The following is a 19,694-nucleotide window of genomic DNA, read 5'->3' as shown; positions in this document are numbered from 1 at the left end:
ATGTTTACTTTGAGAGTAAACACAACAAAAGACGGGTAAAGTCTGTTTCTGGACCACCAAGCATACAAATGACAGTACTTTATAAAGATCGATCATTGAAGACTGTGGAGTTTAAAGCAAAGACAGAAAGATGTTTCTTTGTCTCTGACATTTTGTAGATACATCTTCACATCTTTCAGTTTCTTTAATAATGGTAACTACTGTGCGTGCTGTGGAAAAACGACTCTCCCTCAAGTCTTCTGCTGAAGCTTTTTGCCTCCTTGTTCAAACTCCATCAGCGTTATTTATTCCACCACCACTTGTGCAGCGTCATGAGCACTTGAGCTCAGCCTTGAATTCTCTGTATCAACAGAGGCTGCGGCACAAAAAGAGGCCTGAGGCGAACGTTCAGCTGCAATTTCTATCATAAAAGCCCTGAACTAAGTGTGTTAGATACAACGGCCCAACGGTGGGAGGGGGGGGCAGATACAGAGAGCCGGAATCCCTCACACACACACACACACTTACACACAAACACACTTAACACTGTAGCCATGTGTCAGCTCCAGCTGCCTTCAGCCTCTCTGGGAGATTTTGGGGGAGCGCCCGGGTAACCAAGGACCTCAGTGCCGACTGTATTGTATCCCGGTTACAGTTGCTATGGCATCTGTATTGTTGCATCTGCCAGCAGCAATGGATGTATGCATGTTTCCCGCAGAGAGCCCTCCTGCTGAGGGCGGAGTCATTAGCTTTAACGAGCGCTGCTAAAATGGCCCAAAATAAAACAGATAGAAAGACACACAGACAAGTGTTGGCACCTCAGACACACACATCCAAACACACACACACATTAACACACTTCGCTTTTGTAATTATAAACTCTTTACTGCTGGCAGCTTGATAAACAGTCAGCTAGAACAGGTTTAACTCTTCAGAGTGCTGTAGCCTGTTTTTTACATGTGTGTAGGACACAGTGGACTGAAGGGAATGAAGGAGAGATTACAGTGTAAGGCCTCTGTAATCTACTCTCGTGATGTCTGATTAAACTAACAAGCCGGGGGACTCCAGATCACTGTCAGTGCTCAAATGTTCCCAAGCCGATCCGTACATCCGCCCCGAGCCACACAACCTGTGAGCTAATCCAATTGTTCCGTTTGTTTACTTATTAAAGACTTTCACAACCCTGCCCCGAGTGAAATAATCCGACGGGTAATTCAATTGTGGGTTTTTGTTTACTTATTAAAAGCTTTTTCACTCCAAAAACCTCGGCACGGCTTCCCCTGGTGAGCGAGCAATTAACCTGCCAGAGATCCACAGGACAGCCTGAAGTCAGGCACACCATGCTGGGATCGTTTCCTCACTATTGTACGACTCAGGGATCATTTGGAAACAGAAACTTACTCGTCTGTAGAAATGTGATAATTGGAATGACTATTATTAGAGGACCAGTAATCCTCTACCGTGGTTTAATTAATTGAATAAGCCTGTTACCTGACTGAATTGCACTCGTGGGTTTAATGAACAGATTTCTGTACTTCACTACAATATGTGATCTTTTTTCTCAAAGTCTTCTCTACTATCAGAAAGCGACTTCCTCATCATATCACATCAAAATCCTGATTGAACTGCACTTGTGCTCGGGTCAAATTAAACCTAATGGAGTAAACTGATCAAGAGGAGAAGGTGCTCTCTCATTAAGGCCAACCTACTCTGCAGAGATGTTTAAATAAAAAATGATGGGAAACTGTTGCCATTGATAATAGTGCTTTAAATAGTGATTGATGTGGAGCCATGTCTGAGTAAAAAGCTGAATATAAACGAGTGAGGCAGCAGTTTAGCTCCTTCTTAAGTTGCATCCAGCTCATAAACGTTATTTAAATCAACTGATAGAAGACAACAGATGGAGAAGGTCTCAGAGGGGAGGTGCTGCTATGTTTCCACAGAGCTGTAAAGTTTGATGGCTCTCACGTTGCATTTCTTAAACTGTAAGTCAGGATCCGAAAGGGAGCAGGCGCTGGGGTTGTTTTTGGTAATGTGCCACATGGCAACAGTCCTCACGATGCTTCAGAGACAAAACAAGTCTACAGTAAATCTCCCATGTTCTTTTTTTTCTTCATTGCTTTAGTTTATGGTGGAGGCACGTAGGTGGCTTCAAGGTCTATTAAAAAGCCATCCCAGTGTTTTACAAGAGATAAAAGGAAGTATCATCTCGTGTTGTCCCACTTAGTTTAACTACAAACTAAGTTGCATTCACTTTTTGAGGCCTATGTTGATAGTTATGAACAATACAAAAGCCTGTTTCAGATAAGCAATGACAATGTAGATCAAAGGAGAGACTGTACTAGAATAATGATCAGTTATGGGAGCGCCTGTGCTCGTGCAGAGAGAGAGAGAGGATAAGACAGCTGTGATCATTTTAAAATACACACAGATATACATTCATAAAGTCTGGCTCTCTGTTTAAAGTGTGAGTGTGTTGAGGTTATGGGAGATTTCTTGCTGTTGGATGAAGTGAGTTCAGGTCTGTCTGAAAGAAGAAAAAAAACCTCCAAATCTCAACGGAACGATATGAAATAAAGGATTAAATAAGGTCTGCCTCCTTCATCAGCGAGTGTGTCATGAGCAGATGGGTTCGCTCCTAATATTCAGAGCATCACTTCCAAACCTGGTGTCCTTTCCCCTCTAAAGGGGGGCCTCATGGGGGGGGGGGGGGATTGAGGCTTTGCCAGACTTAGATTTACATCGTAACTTAAACCTTGGTAACCTACTTACTGGATCGTCTTGAGTTCAGATCAGGCGTGCGTAGGCCTATCCTGCTGGGATGCGTCAGTGACAACAGTTTAAATTGATCATTTATATCAGCAAACGAATCACTGTGTGTGTGTGTGTGTGTGTGTGGGGGGGGGGGGGGGGGGGGGTCAGCTTTTATTAAGTTGCTTACAGACTGCAATACTTTCGTCCACGTTACGCCTCACATGCAGCTCATATTGGAAAAATAATAACTCCTGGATTTAAGCATTGAATTAATTGAGTTCAAATTGACCAGCGGCTTTAGAGGAAGAGCAGGTGTTGGATAAAGACAGAAACAGACTGCTGCTGATTCTCTGTTGACAACCTAACACAGAGAAGGACAAAGATAGCACATAGGCACATGTGATTAAGTAGTGGAAGAAAAGTTGAGGTGGTCCTGGTTGCCTGTCTTATTTAAGCTAAAGCTCCCTGTCTGCTGCAGTGGAGGTTTGTGGAATATAATCTATTTGCTAATTATAAAGCAAGGCTAAAGCACGACCGAGCCGTCGCTCTGTTGAGCTCAGGGCTATACCCACAGGCTGGGGAAGAATTAGCATAGCCTGCACACACACACTCACAGACACACACACACACACACACAGAGCCTCAGAGTGATTAGACCCGCCCTGGATGTGAACAGCAATTAACTGCAATCAGAGGCCTGTCCCTCTCCTCCCCGGCCCTCCCACCTTCTCCCCCTGTGTGTCATCTCTGTGTCGGTCCTTTCACTCGTTTGTGTCGTGATTATTCTTAGAGGGAACTCTCGATGTTTTGGATTTTACTTGGTTTCCTAGAAGGCAGTTATTTTCAAACATGTATTCATGCCAAATCCATTTATATTGCTTCCTTTGACTGTTGGGCCAGATTTACACAACAACAATTACAGTCGATTAAGTTGTTGCTTTAACTACGACAGCGTTTTGGGTGCCTGAAAGAGAGAAGTGTCAACTGAAAATACACTGCTCCTCTGAAACACACACTTCACGTACACTTATGAAACTGACTGACTTTGTAGTTTAGACACAACGAGTGACAAGCCCACCTCCTCGTCCGTCAACGCAAACGCCTGTCAGCTGGTCATTTTTGTATCTTCGCTCTGTAGAAAGAAGAGCGAGGCAAAGTGCTGTAAATCAATGCCACAAATGTCCTGTTTAAAGTTCATCTCAATGGATATTGAAAAGAAACATTTTATAATTCATCTTGGGGATGCACATGCGGCAGATCTGTTTCACTTTTCATCTTCCAAGCCTGATCCTCGGACTCCCTATTAAAAGATGCAAATGAAAAGCTGCTGTAACTTTCAGTCAGTAAGTCTTGTTGCGTCAGCGAAAATGCAGCGAATGTAAATAAAGATGAAAGAGTGACAGGGAGGACGAGCTGCAGGGAGGGAAGGAGATGCACGGAGCGTTTGGTGGGTGTTGAAACTGCAGACACAATTGCAGCAGTGATCCACCATGACACCCTGCAGCCTTTTAACGGAACTCAACAACAGTGAGCGCTGAACGCTTCGGGGGAGTGTTGGACAAAACCAACAACCAAGAGCATTTTTAAAAAGGTCTACGCCGAGAAGAGAGTTCAGCGCAATATTCGACGACGCTACGCTCACAGTAAAAATACTTCCAGGCTGAGCAAGGTCTCAGCATGCTCTTAAATCACAGTGAAGTCAAATGATGACTGAATTTATTCTGCCAATCAGAATAATCAGGTGCTGGCTGAAAAGGTCAAACATCTCATATATATATATACAGTGCATCTTCATTTTGTACAAGGCTGAATCATGCAAAGTCAAATCAATGATGCATGGGTTTAACAAAACAGCCATGATGCTTTTTTTTCTTGTTTAGATCTTGTTATGAGGTGAAAGTGGTAACAATAAAAGCAACAGGTGGTGAATGGAGTCCCAGGAATATTTTAATTAGACAGGAAACCTCTTCACATGCCAGCTCGTCAATGTCCTGTGGAAGTTTTTCCATCATTAATCGTACACTTTACTTTTTTTTTTTACAAACATTTAATGTGGAAACTTCGGGGGAGCAGGACGGAGAAACAGAGAGATTATTTAGCCTGGAGGCTTCTTACAGCAGCCCACATCGGCTGAGTCAGACTGCCTGCTAACCAGCTCAGAGACCCACAAAACCTCATCCCACAGACCCTCACTCATCATCACATTTAAGAAACACCACCTCTGAACGCCTTTGTTTAGCTCGGCTCCCTGCCTCAGATGATGTCCTGAAATGCTTTTAAAAGAAATGGGTTTTTTTTTTTTGCTCCTCTTTTCCTCAAATTGAAATTCTGGTGAAACATTTGACAGTATTGTATTTTATGAGTTCTGAATCTGCAGGGAAGAAGAGTCAAGCAACCTTGGCCAACATGGCTACATTTTCAAATTGTTAAAAGTCAGAGTTTGGTCAGGTTTAAAGAAAGATAGTGATTTTGTTTTTATGCACGTTATGTCAGGGAGCGTATGTTAATGTTGAGGTATTTATTTTTATGTTCTAGTCAAGAGTTTGTTCCATCATCCCTAATCAGGCTGTCCATTGTACTCCTGTTGCCTTCGTTGCTTTAAGAGTTCATTAGATATGGCATCAACTAACACGAAGACAATTCACATGTAATACTCCGAATGACTTCAGGGCTTGGTGTATTATTTGTTTGCCATTTAATCCCACCGGGCTGTCACTGCAGCTGTATTAAAAATGTTCTCCTCTATATTCCTCCAGTTTTGTCCATCTGGTACCTTCATCCCCGAGGCCACCAGGTACTTCACAAGCTCGACACCACAGAAACTCCAGCATCTCTCCACCACCAACAGCTCCAGGGAAAGAAAACGTGCACGCACGCTCTTTCAACCGTCTTCACCGCAATCCCTCAGTGTATCTTTCATGTAAAATCCTCATGCGGTTCGCCCTCTCAAACCTCTGGCTGGCCTCCTTGCAATCTTTTTTTTTTCCATTTTTACAGCGCCCCATTCCTCCATCTCTCCCTCCTCTGTATCATCCATTCAACCTTTCAACCCAAGTGGCACCATCTGCCCTGTGGCCATCTGTCTCCATTTCACAGAATTTTTCTTTCACACCCATTTTTCCCTCATCTGTATTTTCTAAATCATCTCTCCGTTCCCATTTGTCCTCCTCACAACCTTGTGACACCATATCAGAGAGCGAAAATGAAAGGAACATTGCTGACAACGGTATCAGAGGGAAAAAAATAGACGTAGAAAAAGAAAGGGATGGGAAATGTAAAGGGAGTCGAGAGACAGCGAGTGTGTGTCCTTGGTGCCTCAATATGAGCAAACAAGAGAAAATGAAACAACAAAATAGAAAAATGAAAATCAGGAACAATGGAAAGACAAGACAGCAATACTGGAGTGGCAAATACAGAGCTGAAGATACACTGCGAGAAAGATGGAGACACCCAGAGAACAAACAAGGAAGAAGGAGAGCAAATAGTCGAGAGAGCAAAGGCCAGATTGAAAAGTGCTCAGCTGAAACTGAGTCGGGGCAAATGTACATCTATAGCCTGCCGAGCTGCAAGAACACCTAAAGAAAGACCAGCACATGCTAAGCTAACACATACACACACACTGCTCCCAGACTTTTCTCTATTTGTTTATGAGTTTAATGCATCATTTTATGTCAACTCCATACAAAGAAAAAAAAACTTTAATCTTTACTTTTTAGGATCTAAAATGTGAGGATTCCTTGCTTTTCTTCTTATGTTTATAAAAATTGAATGTCTTCAAGCTTTAGAAAGATTTCTCTGTTGGCTCTGAGAAACAGTGAGCAGTATTTTTACTGACAGTGGGAATACTCATTAGCAGCAACCATAGCTAGCCTGCTTAAAAACAAGGCTTGCCTCGACATTGATCTGCAGCTGACACATTGGAAGAAGAGAGCAACGCACACTTTTCAGATGAAGAATTCATTAAAACAAGAGGCGCTATGCAGGAGCCGTCGTTTTTCTCGCACACACACACACACACACACTGCACAAACCTGCCCCTAAAATATCTGAAGCGACGCCAGGGCGTTTTAAATTCTTGGAAAGAAAACAGTGCAGGTTTTGAGTCAAGTGCTGAATGATGCACTTGGAGAGGAAGATGCAGGAAGGAGTGCAGATAAGATGTGATATCACTCTTTTAAATTAAACATATCCCTCTTTTTCTGCATCGTCCTCCTATCTGCCTCTATTTCACATCATTTATATGACTTAGCTTGTTATTTCCATGCAGGGTGCGTCGCCTGAAGTGAATAATCTGAGCAGGGTTTCAGGATCTCTGCTTCCTGGATAAACAGTCACATGACAATATGTCAAAAAGTAACCCATAACCTATTCCTGAACATATGTTCTTATGTCTCTGTCTTGTATTAACATTTTAAAGATAGCTGCTGGTGGATGGAATATAATTTAACTGAGTGATTAAACATTTGCATGAAACTAGTCGTCTCTGTGACGTCACCATGGTGTTGAAAAGCCTAACGATGGTGGTCGCCATATCGAGAATGGTGACTGCAACTTATCCTTGATCATTCTAGGGAAAAAAGCAGGAGAGGAGCAGAGGTGGGCCTTGAGAGTCTTGGCAAACAGCATCAACACACCCAGCTGTGAGGGCTTGAATTCCTCAGCTTTTGGAGCCAGCCTCAAGTGGACACTTGAGGAACTGCAGGTTTACTGCACTCTGGCATTGCATTCATTTTTAATAACAGAGGTTGCTGCTTTGTTTTATCCGAATGAAAATTCATGCACCAGATACCCCTGGTGTTGACAAATGATGATGGTAGTCAGTCAGGAATGGTTTCATGTTCAGACAACCCTTATTTATGCATGTGAAGGATCCAACACCAGTCATATATCAGATAATCCCCTTGGTCTGTTTAAAGTCCCCCAGTCTCTTACAAAAAGTTAGACCTCCAAACCCAGGCAGGTTTCTGAGCCACATCCGCACGTCAGTGGAAATATTTGCATTCAGCTCTACTTTTGGCAGCAAACAGATCGCTCAAACTCGGATATGGTGTCCTCTGATGACACCAAACCAGCTGTCAGAGACTGGCGATGATAATGGAGGCTTGAAGCATCAAAAAGGCTTGATAATCTGTGCAAGCAGAGATGGGTTTTTTTTTTTCTTCCATTCACTCAGGAACAGCGGGACTCTTCCTCCGACCTGATTGATGGGTGCAGGCCCTACTGCGAGCTGTTGTCCCACTTCCATGAGAATGGGGCGCAACCTGATTCCAAAAAACCCACTTTCCCTGACATGACTCATCGTAACCCAGAAAGGGCTTTTGTATGCACCGACGTGTGTGTGTGTGCGAGCAGGGAGGGGGTTCCTCTGGGATTCTCGACTCATTATGACACCCGCACACGGCCTCTCCTCCTCCTCCTCTTTGGTGACCCAGAAACTTCATATGGGTCAGATCATACACTGAACCCTCCTTTCCATGCCCACTAAAGGATTTTGTGTGCCATCAAATTCATCACGATGATCAATAGTCATTTTAACGAATCGCCTCTATTCTCCATTCTATGTTTTTGTTCCCCCTCACTATCGCACCTTCCTCTCTCATACACAGGCAGACTCAAATCTCCAAAGAAAAGGAGTATGTGTTCCCACACATTCATCTTCATCACCAACAGCTCACACCCTCCTCTGTTAGGATAGTCACAAAGCCAGCAGCTGCCTCTGCTGCCATCTTCTGTCTAAAGATGGTATCGCTTGATCACGCAGAGAAACTGATTCTTGGTTATTAGAAGGAGATTGATGGAATATCTTCTACTCGTTTTTTCAGTTTTCTAAAAGGACTCTCACAATAAATACATATCTGTATTGGTTTTGTTTTGCTTTCATTGACTTGTAACAGACTCTCTGTGTTTACCTCTTTCCCAGCATTTGTTCTGACTTTGGGTTACATGTTCACTCCTGTAAGGCCTCTCCCTATTATATCAAGCATTCTACCAACCTCAAATTTTAATTTCCCACATGGCGTTCGTCAGTGAGGCTTGCAAAATTTGTCAAAGCTTTGTTCCATTATCATCATTTCACAGAGTTTGATTCATAATGACAGGTACACTGAATGCAGCTGTTGTTCTGCCGGCTCTGAGCACAGAGTGCTGCTGAAGAGAGGATTACTTGTTATTTTTGTGTTTGTTAGAACGAGCCGACAATACAATTCAGTACGAGACGAACAAAGGATGGAATAGATACTCATACAATAAGGTATGGTCCATTAAAATACAACACAATAAGGTTTGATAGGATACAATAAGAACGGACACCATATAATACAGTTCTATATGATACGGTAAGCTTGAGCACCATATGATAGGATGTGATATAACCGGATATACAATCAAAGGAACCAATCACTTTCGTCTATTTTTTGTCCCTTTTTTTATCTGTTTACTCTTTTCGTTTGTTAATTCAGTGTTTTATATGATTATCTGCCTGAAGGGAGAAAAAACAGTTAATTTATTCTTGTACTCGTTGTCTTTTTTCTGTGCAGACGGACAGAGTGACAGTGTCATAAATACAAGGTGGGGGGCAATCGTCCCCTGACATCGTAGCTGTCCTGCTGACAGAGACACAGCAGCTGCTCTTAAAGCAGCACTGAGGGACAACTCAAATCCCCGCTGGGTTAATTGATAGCTTTATGTGTTTACATGTACGGTGTATTTTTAGACATTTACTCAATTGTGAGTGCATGTGTCTCTGAGCTTTTTAACTGGCCAGACTTCACAGAGGGTTTGTAATGAGATGAAAAATAAAAGAACCAAAGAAATCATCTCCATCTGAAGATTAAAAAAATGAAAGATTAAAGGAACCCTGCTGTGGGTGGCTTTGGGGGGAAACTGGAAAACAAGATGAGAAGTGTAGCAGAGATAAACAGGGATGGAAATTAACAAGTGAATTAAAAACTAAGAGGAGGAAAGGGTGTCGGAATAGGATGAAAAAGAAGTGCAGTCAAAGCAATGGAGAGCAGGTAGAAGAGCAAAGAAGGTTAAGAGAGAGAAGCAAGTGAAGAGCAGGGGAGGGAGGAGACACGTGAACTGTGGTGAAGGCAACAGAAGAGATGAGGTGAAGGTTAAAAGGAAAACAGGGACAAAGAAAAGTGAAGTCATAATTCACTCAGAGAGAGCCTCAGCGAAAGGTGAAGTTAGGTGGAAAAGAAAACCCCTCTTTTCAGAGGTCTTTGATTGACCGGCGACCCCGCCTCTCGCCCGATCACAGCCGGGATCAGCTCCAGACAGCAAATGGGAAAAGTGGTATAGATAATGGATGGATGGAAGAGAGACATGTCAAGCTGAGAGCAAGTAAAAGGAAGGTAGAATTGTGCAGTGTTGTTGTCATTTAAGCTGTCTGCCTGTGTTTTGCATGTTACGCAGGCGTTCATAAAGATGCCGGTTTCCAGAATAATCCAAAATCTACCTGCCTGTCTGCCACAACCAGGATTAGCATCCAGAGCTCTGTGCCGAGGCGGGGAATGATGGGTGACAGCGAGATGTTTATGGACCTTCAGGGCCGCATGATAACAAGGCACACATGGGTACATACACACACAGACACTTGAGTCTCCCTCAGCAGATGAAAGGTTGTCAGTGTTGATCAATTCTACCATTTTAAAACCAATCTAGAACAGATCGCGCTCACTCCTCCTGAGGCCTCTCACACCTGCACTCATGTTTATGCACACAGACGACAAACACACAGCCCCAAGAAGGGATAAATGAAATGGGCAACATGTCATCGGCTGCATACTTTTGTGTTGCTCCAGGCGCACATTAGAACAAATTGCAAATTTGGAAAATGCAATGGCGAGGAAAAGGGTCACTATCAATCCATCCATCTATTTGCCTGCCTGCTTTAACTTCGGAAATTAAAGGCGACTTTTTCCTGCAAAACATATCAGCTGCTTTTTACAATCTCTTTTATTGTTTCAAATCTTCAAGGTGCTTCGCCTCATACGAACTATCGTGTGGAGTTTTTGACAGGTGCAGAGGAGGGTGAAGTCTTGCAACAGTAAAAGTCATGACCTCATGCATACTGTCTGCACTTTCTCCATGAATGACGTGCCACCAAAGTGCAGGAGTAAACAACCGATGAAGGAACAAAAATTGTAGGTTATTTGGCAGTTGTATAGAGCTCAACAATTACCTCTCACTTTTTCATTGGCTCTGGTTCTAGAAGTAAATTTCTCCATTAAAATCTTCTATCGGCATTTCAGAAAATCCAGTCTTTTTTAGAAAAATCACAAGAAAAGAATTCATCTAAGTTTACTTTTTTCTCTGCAGTTTATATGTGGTCCTATCAGTATACATTTCAGAAACATTTCACCACCCAGTATATGGTATGTTAAAGATCTGGAGTGTGTCTATACATGCAGCACAGAGACAGACAGCTGGATTTAGCTGCTGACAAACAGTCCGCTCATTCAGCCTCACAAACAACTTGGGTGGTCGAATGTGGCGCTACTGAGGAGTGAGACAAACGAAAAGAGCGCAAGAGCCCAAAAAAGACGAGGAAATACGAGAGAGAGAGAGAGAGAGAGAGAGAGAGAGAGAGAGAGAGAGAGAGAGAGAGAGAGAGAGAGAGAGAGAGAGAGAGAGAGAGAGAGAGAGAGAGAGAGAGAGAGAGAGAGAGAGAGAGAGAGAGAGAGAGAGGTCGGGGCTGGCAACCTCCCAAAGTAGGCTATCTGACACCGCACTCCAGCCGTCCATCAGACCAGCTGACTGCTATTTCCAGCATGAGATGACCCACCAGCTGTACCGTGGGGGGGAGTGGGCGAGAGACGTACACAGAGACAAGAGAAAGTGAGAGAGTGTGAGCGAGAAAAAGTGCCTTATTTATTCACTGAAGCTTTATTTAGGCGGGCAGGTCAGTCAAGGAAAAAAAAGTTATTTACACCGAGAGACACACAAGAAGAAAATACGTGTCCTGAGGAAGGAGAAGGACAAAATCCGAAGCCTCCCGTCCATCTGTCTGTCTCAGTCCGTCTGTTTGATTCTGCGTCTCACCGTCCAGTGGACCGTTCCAGGTCATCCAGTATTTACAAGCGCTATAACAGGAAATCAAACCTCTGCAGGCTCCAAGTCATCCCAGCACGCTGCGAGGGTTTCACTGTCATGGTCACAAATCACACAAACAACACTCAACACCCAGAACATTTTTAGCCCAGGGTTGGGTTAGTTGAAGCTCGGCAACTATTTCATCCTGATTTAGTTCCACAAGTTGTTGACTTTTAATGCAGCAAGGTAAAATCTGAGCAAAAATAAGAACGCTGCTCCAGGAAGGCTGAGGGGTTAAACGGAGGGATGAAGGGAATTACATGTACGCTATGTGGCACCCAGAGGACAGAGGACAAAAATAGACTTAGAAACCAGGATCACCACGTCACAGGGAGCGGCCGCCTCGGCATTCATTTACACTTTTTAACATTCAAGCTGATTAACTGATAAGGTTTTGTATAACAAAGGAAATATCTAAGAAAGAAAATGTGTGATTAAAGAAATCTCAGAAAAAGTTCTGGTTTTCTAAGCTCAGAAAGACGAGCTGTCTGGATTCTTCTGTGAACTCTCCTCTTTGAAACTTTCTTCATGCTGTTATTTAGATAATAGAGATTTAAATTGACATTTTTTTAGAAAGGACCTGATTTCTTGGTCAGGAACAAAAACCAGCTCAGTGTAAATTCAACCCAGCTCCACATTTAACAGCTGCAACAGTTAAACGCAGCCTGTTGCATTAATATACTGTAAATAATGTTTTAATTTCAGTGCATATCAGCTAAATGCAAAACTATAAACCACAGAGTCCTGATTCTGTTTAAATCTCATGTTTTATAATCAGACTGCACTTTTCCTCGAAGCTCCTGGGGGGAGATTTTTCAATCACAAACTGCCTCTGTGCTTCCTACTCTGAGCATGACGTCATCACGGGAAAAGGGGGGAGGAATGTATTTTTTCCAACCCCAGAGGTTGGTTGGTACCAAGCTAGAAAGTCTAATATAAGGAAAGTTTATTTTATTGCATTATGGGAAATGTAGGATCCAGTGTTTTTGGGACACAGCACGTCAGGGTTGTCCACCTGATCAATTTCTCACTTCTCAATCAACTTTTAAAAAGTCAAAATCACATAACTGACACCCGATGAATCTATAACTCCAAGAAAAGTCAACAGATTTTTCTCTGACAAGCCACAACTCAAAAGGTCACAGTCTCAGGCTGTTTTTAGATTTGATAATGCCCTGCAAAGTGCCAACATCCTGCTTGAAATAGGACGAGAGTGTTCATGGGAAATGTAGTACACGTTTTCACTCTCACAGAGAGAATATCTTACAGAGGCTGCAAAGTGTCCACAGTCACATTCACGTTTTGAACATTCCTCAAATACAAAAGAAAGTAACACACGCAGACGGAGCAGTGATTCTTTCAGGTCAAATAGTTCAATATACTTATCTTACTATACTATACTAATCTAGCTTATTATGAAATAAATCCTGAAGATGACATGATGATCCAGAGTTAACTAAAAAAGACGACGTATGATGTTAAAAATAAACATTTCCTTTGTTTAGAGTTTGTGAGTGTTATGTGTGCAGCTGACACATTATCAGTCTGATGGGAAAGTTTGTGATTATTTTGAACTGTAGTCACAGGTATCAAGCATCTTCAACAGGATATTGTCCCATCAGTGGACAGATGGGTCTTTAATATTACACACACAAGCATATGGTCTCTCTCTCTCTCGCGCGCAGATCCATACACACATACATTCACGCGCGCGCGCTCCTGTCCCATCGCACGCACAAACACACATTCACTAGCTTTCTTACCGGATCGACACTTAATGATCTCCCCAAATTCATCCTCCACTGGCTCGTCGCAGTAGTCCTCGGGGCGCACACCCTCCGCCATCGATAACACCCGGTGTTAAAAGTTACACGTGTGTGTATGTGTGTGTGCGTGGGGGGGAGGGGGAGGGGGGTGTTCGGGTTTAGTAAAGGAACGGGTTCTTCCAACAAATAAAAAATCCAGAGTACAGATCCAGACCCAGACGGTGCGCACTATGTGGGCTCAGGAGCCGAGCGCCGGTAAAGACTGGAGGGGACGAGGACTGAAGGGGGACCGGCCGGGTCTGTCAGACAGTCCCAGACTGAGCGGAGCAGGTGTGCAGGGTGGGTGGGGTGGGGTGTCGGAGCATTCCCACCTCTAAATAGTGGGATGCTTGGAGTAGGTGGCCCCTTGTCCCGTTTGGCGGACGCCATGCGTAAAACCTGACACCCAGCGGACGCGTTAGTGTTGGTGGACATTTATTTCCGCACTGTGCTCGATGATGTAGTGACCAAATATTAAGGTGAGGTAAACTTTGACCTCTTGCAAGTGGTGGTCACGTGACAGAAGGTAACGAATGTTATAAAATGTCTATAGTGTCACGGTTTTCCCGATAGCCTCAATCTCCTGGACCCAGAGGAGTTCAGTGGGTTAGTGCTCACTCTGATGTATGTGAATGTGGGTCATTGAGTTTAAAGGTAGATTCATGGATACACTTTTCTTTTTTACAAAAGAAGATGCATTTTGGCTTAAGTTAAGAAAAAGTACAAAATCACTTCAGAGTTTGAGGGTCCCTAAGGTCTTCTTTATCAGTGTGAAACCATAGACTGTGGGAAACTCACTCCTCCGTCTCTTTCCAGACTTTCTATTATTAGATCTGTTGATATTCTGACACCCTGGATTTCCCGGCCAGCCAGAACGAGGACTTGATTTACAGTAATAGCTCCATTAGGCACGTCGCGTTACACATTTAAGAGTCTGTGAGAGTTGCTATAATTAAATATGATGGTATGATGGATCCGGCAGTTCCAGGCTACTCACAAGTACTGAAATCCTGAGGAGGGTGCAGCCTGTGAGTGAATGAACTGGTCCAAAGGCCAGGCAGAGGGGGTGTACAGTATGTGTTTGAGGGTGGGCTACTGTGGCGGTGTGGGGGTGAAAGTATGTCGATAAGACACTAATATTACTTCATGACTATATCGGATCTGAAATACCACCCTGTAAGTTATAGATGATAGTTATAAATGTTGCTGCAGCCAAATAGATGTCTCAGCGTCGTGCAGTACACAAGTTCTACCAGAAGAGGTCAGAAAAGGACTGTTTTTGTATCCTTACAGAGTAGCAGTAGTTTTATTCATGGATAGTTGGGGTTAACCCCTAACCCTAATACATGATACAAGCAGGATTTTTTTTTATGAATGTAGGTCAGAAAAATATATACAACAATAAATAACTAAATACATGTTTAAAAGAGATGGAAAAGAAAATGAAATCTTAGATGCGGCAATCAAACTGCAGTTTCATTGATTAGCAGAGAGCTTTTCCATTTCCTCTTTTTCTTGTTTTGAGATGTTATATATCTGAATTTGTTTTTCCAAAGTAAATTAAGATGTACTACAAACTTGACTTGTGGCTCTCCATCTGGAGCTTTTGGTCGTATTGGCAGAAACTGAACAGCAGGTGGCAGTATGAGCACAGGTTTGGTTACAGTATGAACTCTCTACTGTAAAATAGGCCAGTGAGTCTGTTTTCATGAGTCCCCTCCTCAGGGCTGAGTCAACAACAAAGCAGCTGTGGTAAAATCTTTAAAAAATGTAATAATATTAAATGGAGCCTGAGCAGAATCCATAATCCAGTGTAGTATTAGTTTATCTTCAGATCATTCATTCATTGTGTGGATCTGTTGGAGGCTAAATGACACAGATGTTAAGTGTGTCTGATGTTAGATGTACTCACAGAGCTGATGAGAGCTAATCCAGGCTGACGAGGCGTGCAGCTCCTTAACCACCCTCCGACTCTCCTGGAGCTTTTTGTCAGCAGTCGGGGTGGCAGAGAAATCATTTCCCTGCTGGAGCCAGAGTTTCCAGTTTATCAGCTGGGCTATAAATTTAACACAGTAATTGTGCTGGATCTGCTTTTCTTCCCTGAGCAATGAGATCTGGGAAAGAAGCAACTTTTTTTTCAACTTCTGTTTACACTTTTAAAGCCAATCACATGAGAGAAAAAAAACCACAAATGTGATTCAAAATCTAATTTCTAGGCTACAAAAGAGATGCAGTAGTTCCAACTATGCTACTTTACTCACATGACAAAATGCTCCAGGGCACTGCTGCATGAAAACCAACTGTTACATAACTTGATGAGATCTTCTTTCTTGCAGAGATCTTGATGTTCCCTGCAGTGAAGAGTGCTTTGTCACTGCAGCAATCAACAACATTTTACTTCAAACAACAACTCTTGAGCTGTTTTGTTTACAGTCGCCTTTCCCGCCATAAATAATAAATAAAGGTCTCTGTGGGGAACACATTCAGAAATTAAGTCAATACGTTTTTATTGGAAAGAGAAATTGTTTCTTTGGATCTCTATGGAGGATTTCCTCACGTTGGCAATTGGCACTCGGACTTGTACTTGGCAGAGTGAGTGTTTGCTCGCACACAAGGACTTGAGAGCACACTTGAAAGTCAGAACCTGGCAGCAGATATCGTCTCTAATGTGTTCATTCAGATAATGAGGGAAAATTAGAGCTGCTCAAGGAGAACTCTGGATTTTACAAGAGATACAGCAGCTCTTGGTAAGTGGATGGAAAAGAAATTCATGGTAAGAACCACCACTGAAAACTCTCGGTGTGAAGTCAAAGCTGTTTGTGTTTTAACGTTGAGGCTGCACGACAGCAACAATAAATAAAGTCTTCTTCTGAATTTCTACACATGAAGGCAATGAAGTGCAGCTTGTGTTAAGGGAGCGACATTGTTACACATGCTGGAAGAAATAAATGAATTTCATTTGAAACCAGTCATCTGATCGGAGTGTAGTTTGTGAAAGGATCTCGTACTGTGTTGTGAGATGAGTCAGCCGAATATGCGCCTGAAATGTGTCGACACCTTTGCTGATTCTGTGAAGGAAAAAGGTGCAGAAAAGGCAGCAGAGACTTTCTTTTCAAACAATTGCTGCGACAGATGAGCGAAGGATTCATTATGACCAGAGGACCTCTTTGGTTGCTGAAATGTGGGTGGCAATTTGCCCTGACATCCTACTTTACAAATTACAGACAAGGTCAATTCACACCGACTTAAAAGCATGCACGTCCTCCACAGTCAACAGACGTCATCAGAGGCAGAGGGAGAGGGTTAAAGGCAGCTGTCATACATGACATTAAGGAAGGTGTCATCTGCAGAAAAACAAACATAGCAGTTAGAAAGACATTGCACTTCAAATGGCATCACGTGTCCAAAGTTTTATGGTAGAAAAATAAACAAAAAAACACCTTACCAAAATGATTTGACCTCCATAGGTTCAGAGATGAGTCTCATGAAGGTTCTGTTTGATTGGACTTTCCCATTTTGAAGATGACACGCTGCCCTTTTGGATGACTTTACCTTAGCTTACCTGAAAACCTCGGAGCATTATGGTGCTGCATTTAGCGCACGAGACCTCGATTCTGTTTGGGGGTTAAACCGAGAGCGAGACAAAACACGACAGGAATCATTTCAGAGCAGCGTAAAGATTCAAAAGAGGAAGAAAGACGACTTGACAACAAAATGAGGGAGAGAGATTCTGTTGAGTGCTTTAATGTGCCAACGTACAAAGAGTTAAATGCTGATTACTGACATCTCTACAATGGCATCTAAAACATGCCAACACACGTGTGCACACACACACACACACACACACACACACACACACACACACACACACACTCCTCTGTCACTCACTCACATACACTTCCTAAATCCCTATGCACATCATTAGACAGTGTTTGTCTCCAGCTTACTGGGAGCTGATGCATAAAACAGAGCTGTCTCTGTTTACGAGTATCAGTAAATTAATAACCAAATAAATGCTAATAAATACGACTCAGACCTGAGCTAAAACATACCAGGAATTAGCATGGGTCGGACACAAGTCGTCATTATAATATTAAAGGGCAGTTGTTTTCATAAGCACGATGTCAAGCTCACGTAGGTCCCCGAAGAAATAAAACACTGAGGGGCCCAACACAAACCAAATGATTTACTCAGACGCACATTAAAGTGCTTCATTAAAAATCAAAGCATGTAGGTCATTTGAGAAACTGGTGCAAACATATTTGCATTGTCATTCAGAATCAGAGGCTGTTAATTGCGATTGACGCCACATTAATTTCCGCTCCCAATTAAGAAATCAAAACAACTTTAAGTGCATCTGCCGGCTCCTGGAGGAAGCAGCGGTACGCAGTCAAGCTACATTTGTTGTTCTGGACGACACATTTCAAAATGCAGAAAAAGATCTGGGTGAAAAGATTCAGGAAGTAACAGCAGCATCATGTTTAAAAACAACCTGAAGAAATTAATCCTGCCTTTGATTTCTAATTATCTGAGAGGGGACTGAGCTTGAGAGTTGCTTTTATAGTTCATCAGTATTCCTGTATTTTAATGGTTATTTGAGTCCTTTCTCTTTTATTTACTGGTAAGTTATTCCGTCGTATATTTAACCCAGGTCTGTTACAGAGTTTATACCTACAGCTCCTCTACACCACCAAAGCACAGAGACGTTTTCTAGGTCGCAAAAAACATCTTCACTAAGCTGTGATCAAACAGTTTTAAATACAGTAGCGGCCATATCAAATATCATGGTGGTGGTGATGATGTCTACTTCAGCACTTTCTCATCGTGTCGGGACGGAACAACACGCCGAGTCAGCTGATTAAAAAAAAAAGGCTTCGACGAAGCTAAACACTAGTTAGCTGGAGCTCCAGCACTGAACGCCATGACGCTGGGACCTCGCTCAGACGGATGAAACACAGATGAGCTGGGTCACATGCTTGAGAGGGAACGCTGTGAGACTGATGGAGTGACGGCTGTAAAAGTGAAAGCTGTAAGTAAAACAAATCCTCATAACAAGCGTTGACTTTAAGGACGTTTTTGCCCCACAGAAGAGGCAGCTGTCTGAACACGCCCGTCAGTTCAACACCACCTACCACGATTTACACTGTGGATTTACAACATGAGGTTGATGTCGGCCTGAAAAGGCTTGTAAAGTGAGATTAAGTGGCTTCAGCCTCCACTACATCCTTCCCGCAAGGTTACTCTGAAGAGATGATTTACATGACAGTCTGCAAATTACAGTCGAGGTTTTTTTTCTACACTCAGGGTGCCGATGACCTCACAAGGGGAAAGTATACAAATTCACGGGATTACAAAGTCTTTGCTTCAGAGGTGACGTGACAAAAAACTTTACTGAATGTTTTCTGTCTGTTTTTTAGTGCATTGACTTGATGTGTCCCACATCTTTGAGATAACATCACTCTCAAAGTTGAATAGGCCAGCAGTTTCCTACTACACACACAGTGATCAGCATTATCTGATCACTCCAGTCGTAGCAGATCTTAGTTGTTAACAAACTCCAATAAGCTGGTTTTAAAAGCGCTTTAGTTTAAGTGACAGGCAGGGCTGCTGAAAACAAACAGCGGATCTGCATCAACCACAGAGGAAATCTCTCTCATCTCCTGTGCTCAACATCATTGTCAGTTAATATAACATAAATGGACTTCTGTCAGCTGTGTGATTCGTGAGGCGGATGCACGGCTCTGCAATTTGAAAAGGTGGCGAGGGAGGCAGCCCGGATCCTATTTTTGGTTGATGGTTGCTCGACAGCTCCGCGGTAAATATGTGACAATGGAGAGCACAGAGAAGCCGCCGGTTGTATCTTTCAAAATGTCAGCCAGAGAAATCTTATTCAGATGCCCGTGTCATCTCAAATGTACAGAGTGTGTTTTGAAGGGAGCGAGGAGGTCAAAGGGTGAGGGAAGTAAGTCAGCAGGTTGAACTTGTACTGCGGCTGAGAGGAAACATGAAAGGTTTGTTTTTCCAGAATCAAAGCCAAATTAGCATAATTACCTGCTCTGT

The 19,694-nt window shown here is 42.9% G+C and overlaps 1 protein-coding gene across 1 annotated transcript in view; it reads right to left on the bottom strand.

Moving 5' to 3' along the window:
- LOC306818363 (dystrophin-like) overlaps positions 1 to 13,848 on the bottom strand; it is a gene marked incomplete at its 3' end in the record, with an annotated part of 151,902 nt that extends 138,054 nt beyond the window's left edge. Inside the window, 1 exon segment of the mRNA XM_079335917.1 lies at positions 13,593 to 13,848. Coding sequence (XP_079192043.1) covers positions 13,593 to 13,674 — 82 coding nt within the window. The 5' untranslated portion in view covers positions 13,675 to 13,848.
- Positions 13,849 to 19,694: the final 5,846 nt, after the last annotated feature.

Source organism: Symphodus melops (genome assembly GCF_947650265.1).
Source record: "Symphodus melops genome assembly, chromosome: 23".
Taxonomy (NCBI): domain Eukaryota; kingdom Metazoa; phylum Chordata; class Actinopteri; order Labriformes; family Labridae; genus Symphodus; species Symphodus melops.
The sequence above is the reverse complement of the archived record's forward strand: the minus strand, read 5'-3'. Positions and strand labels throughout refer to the sequence as shown.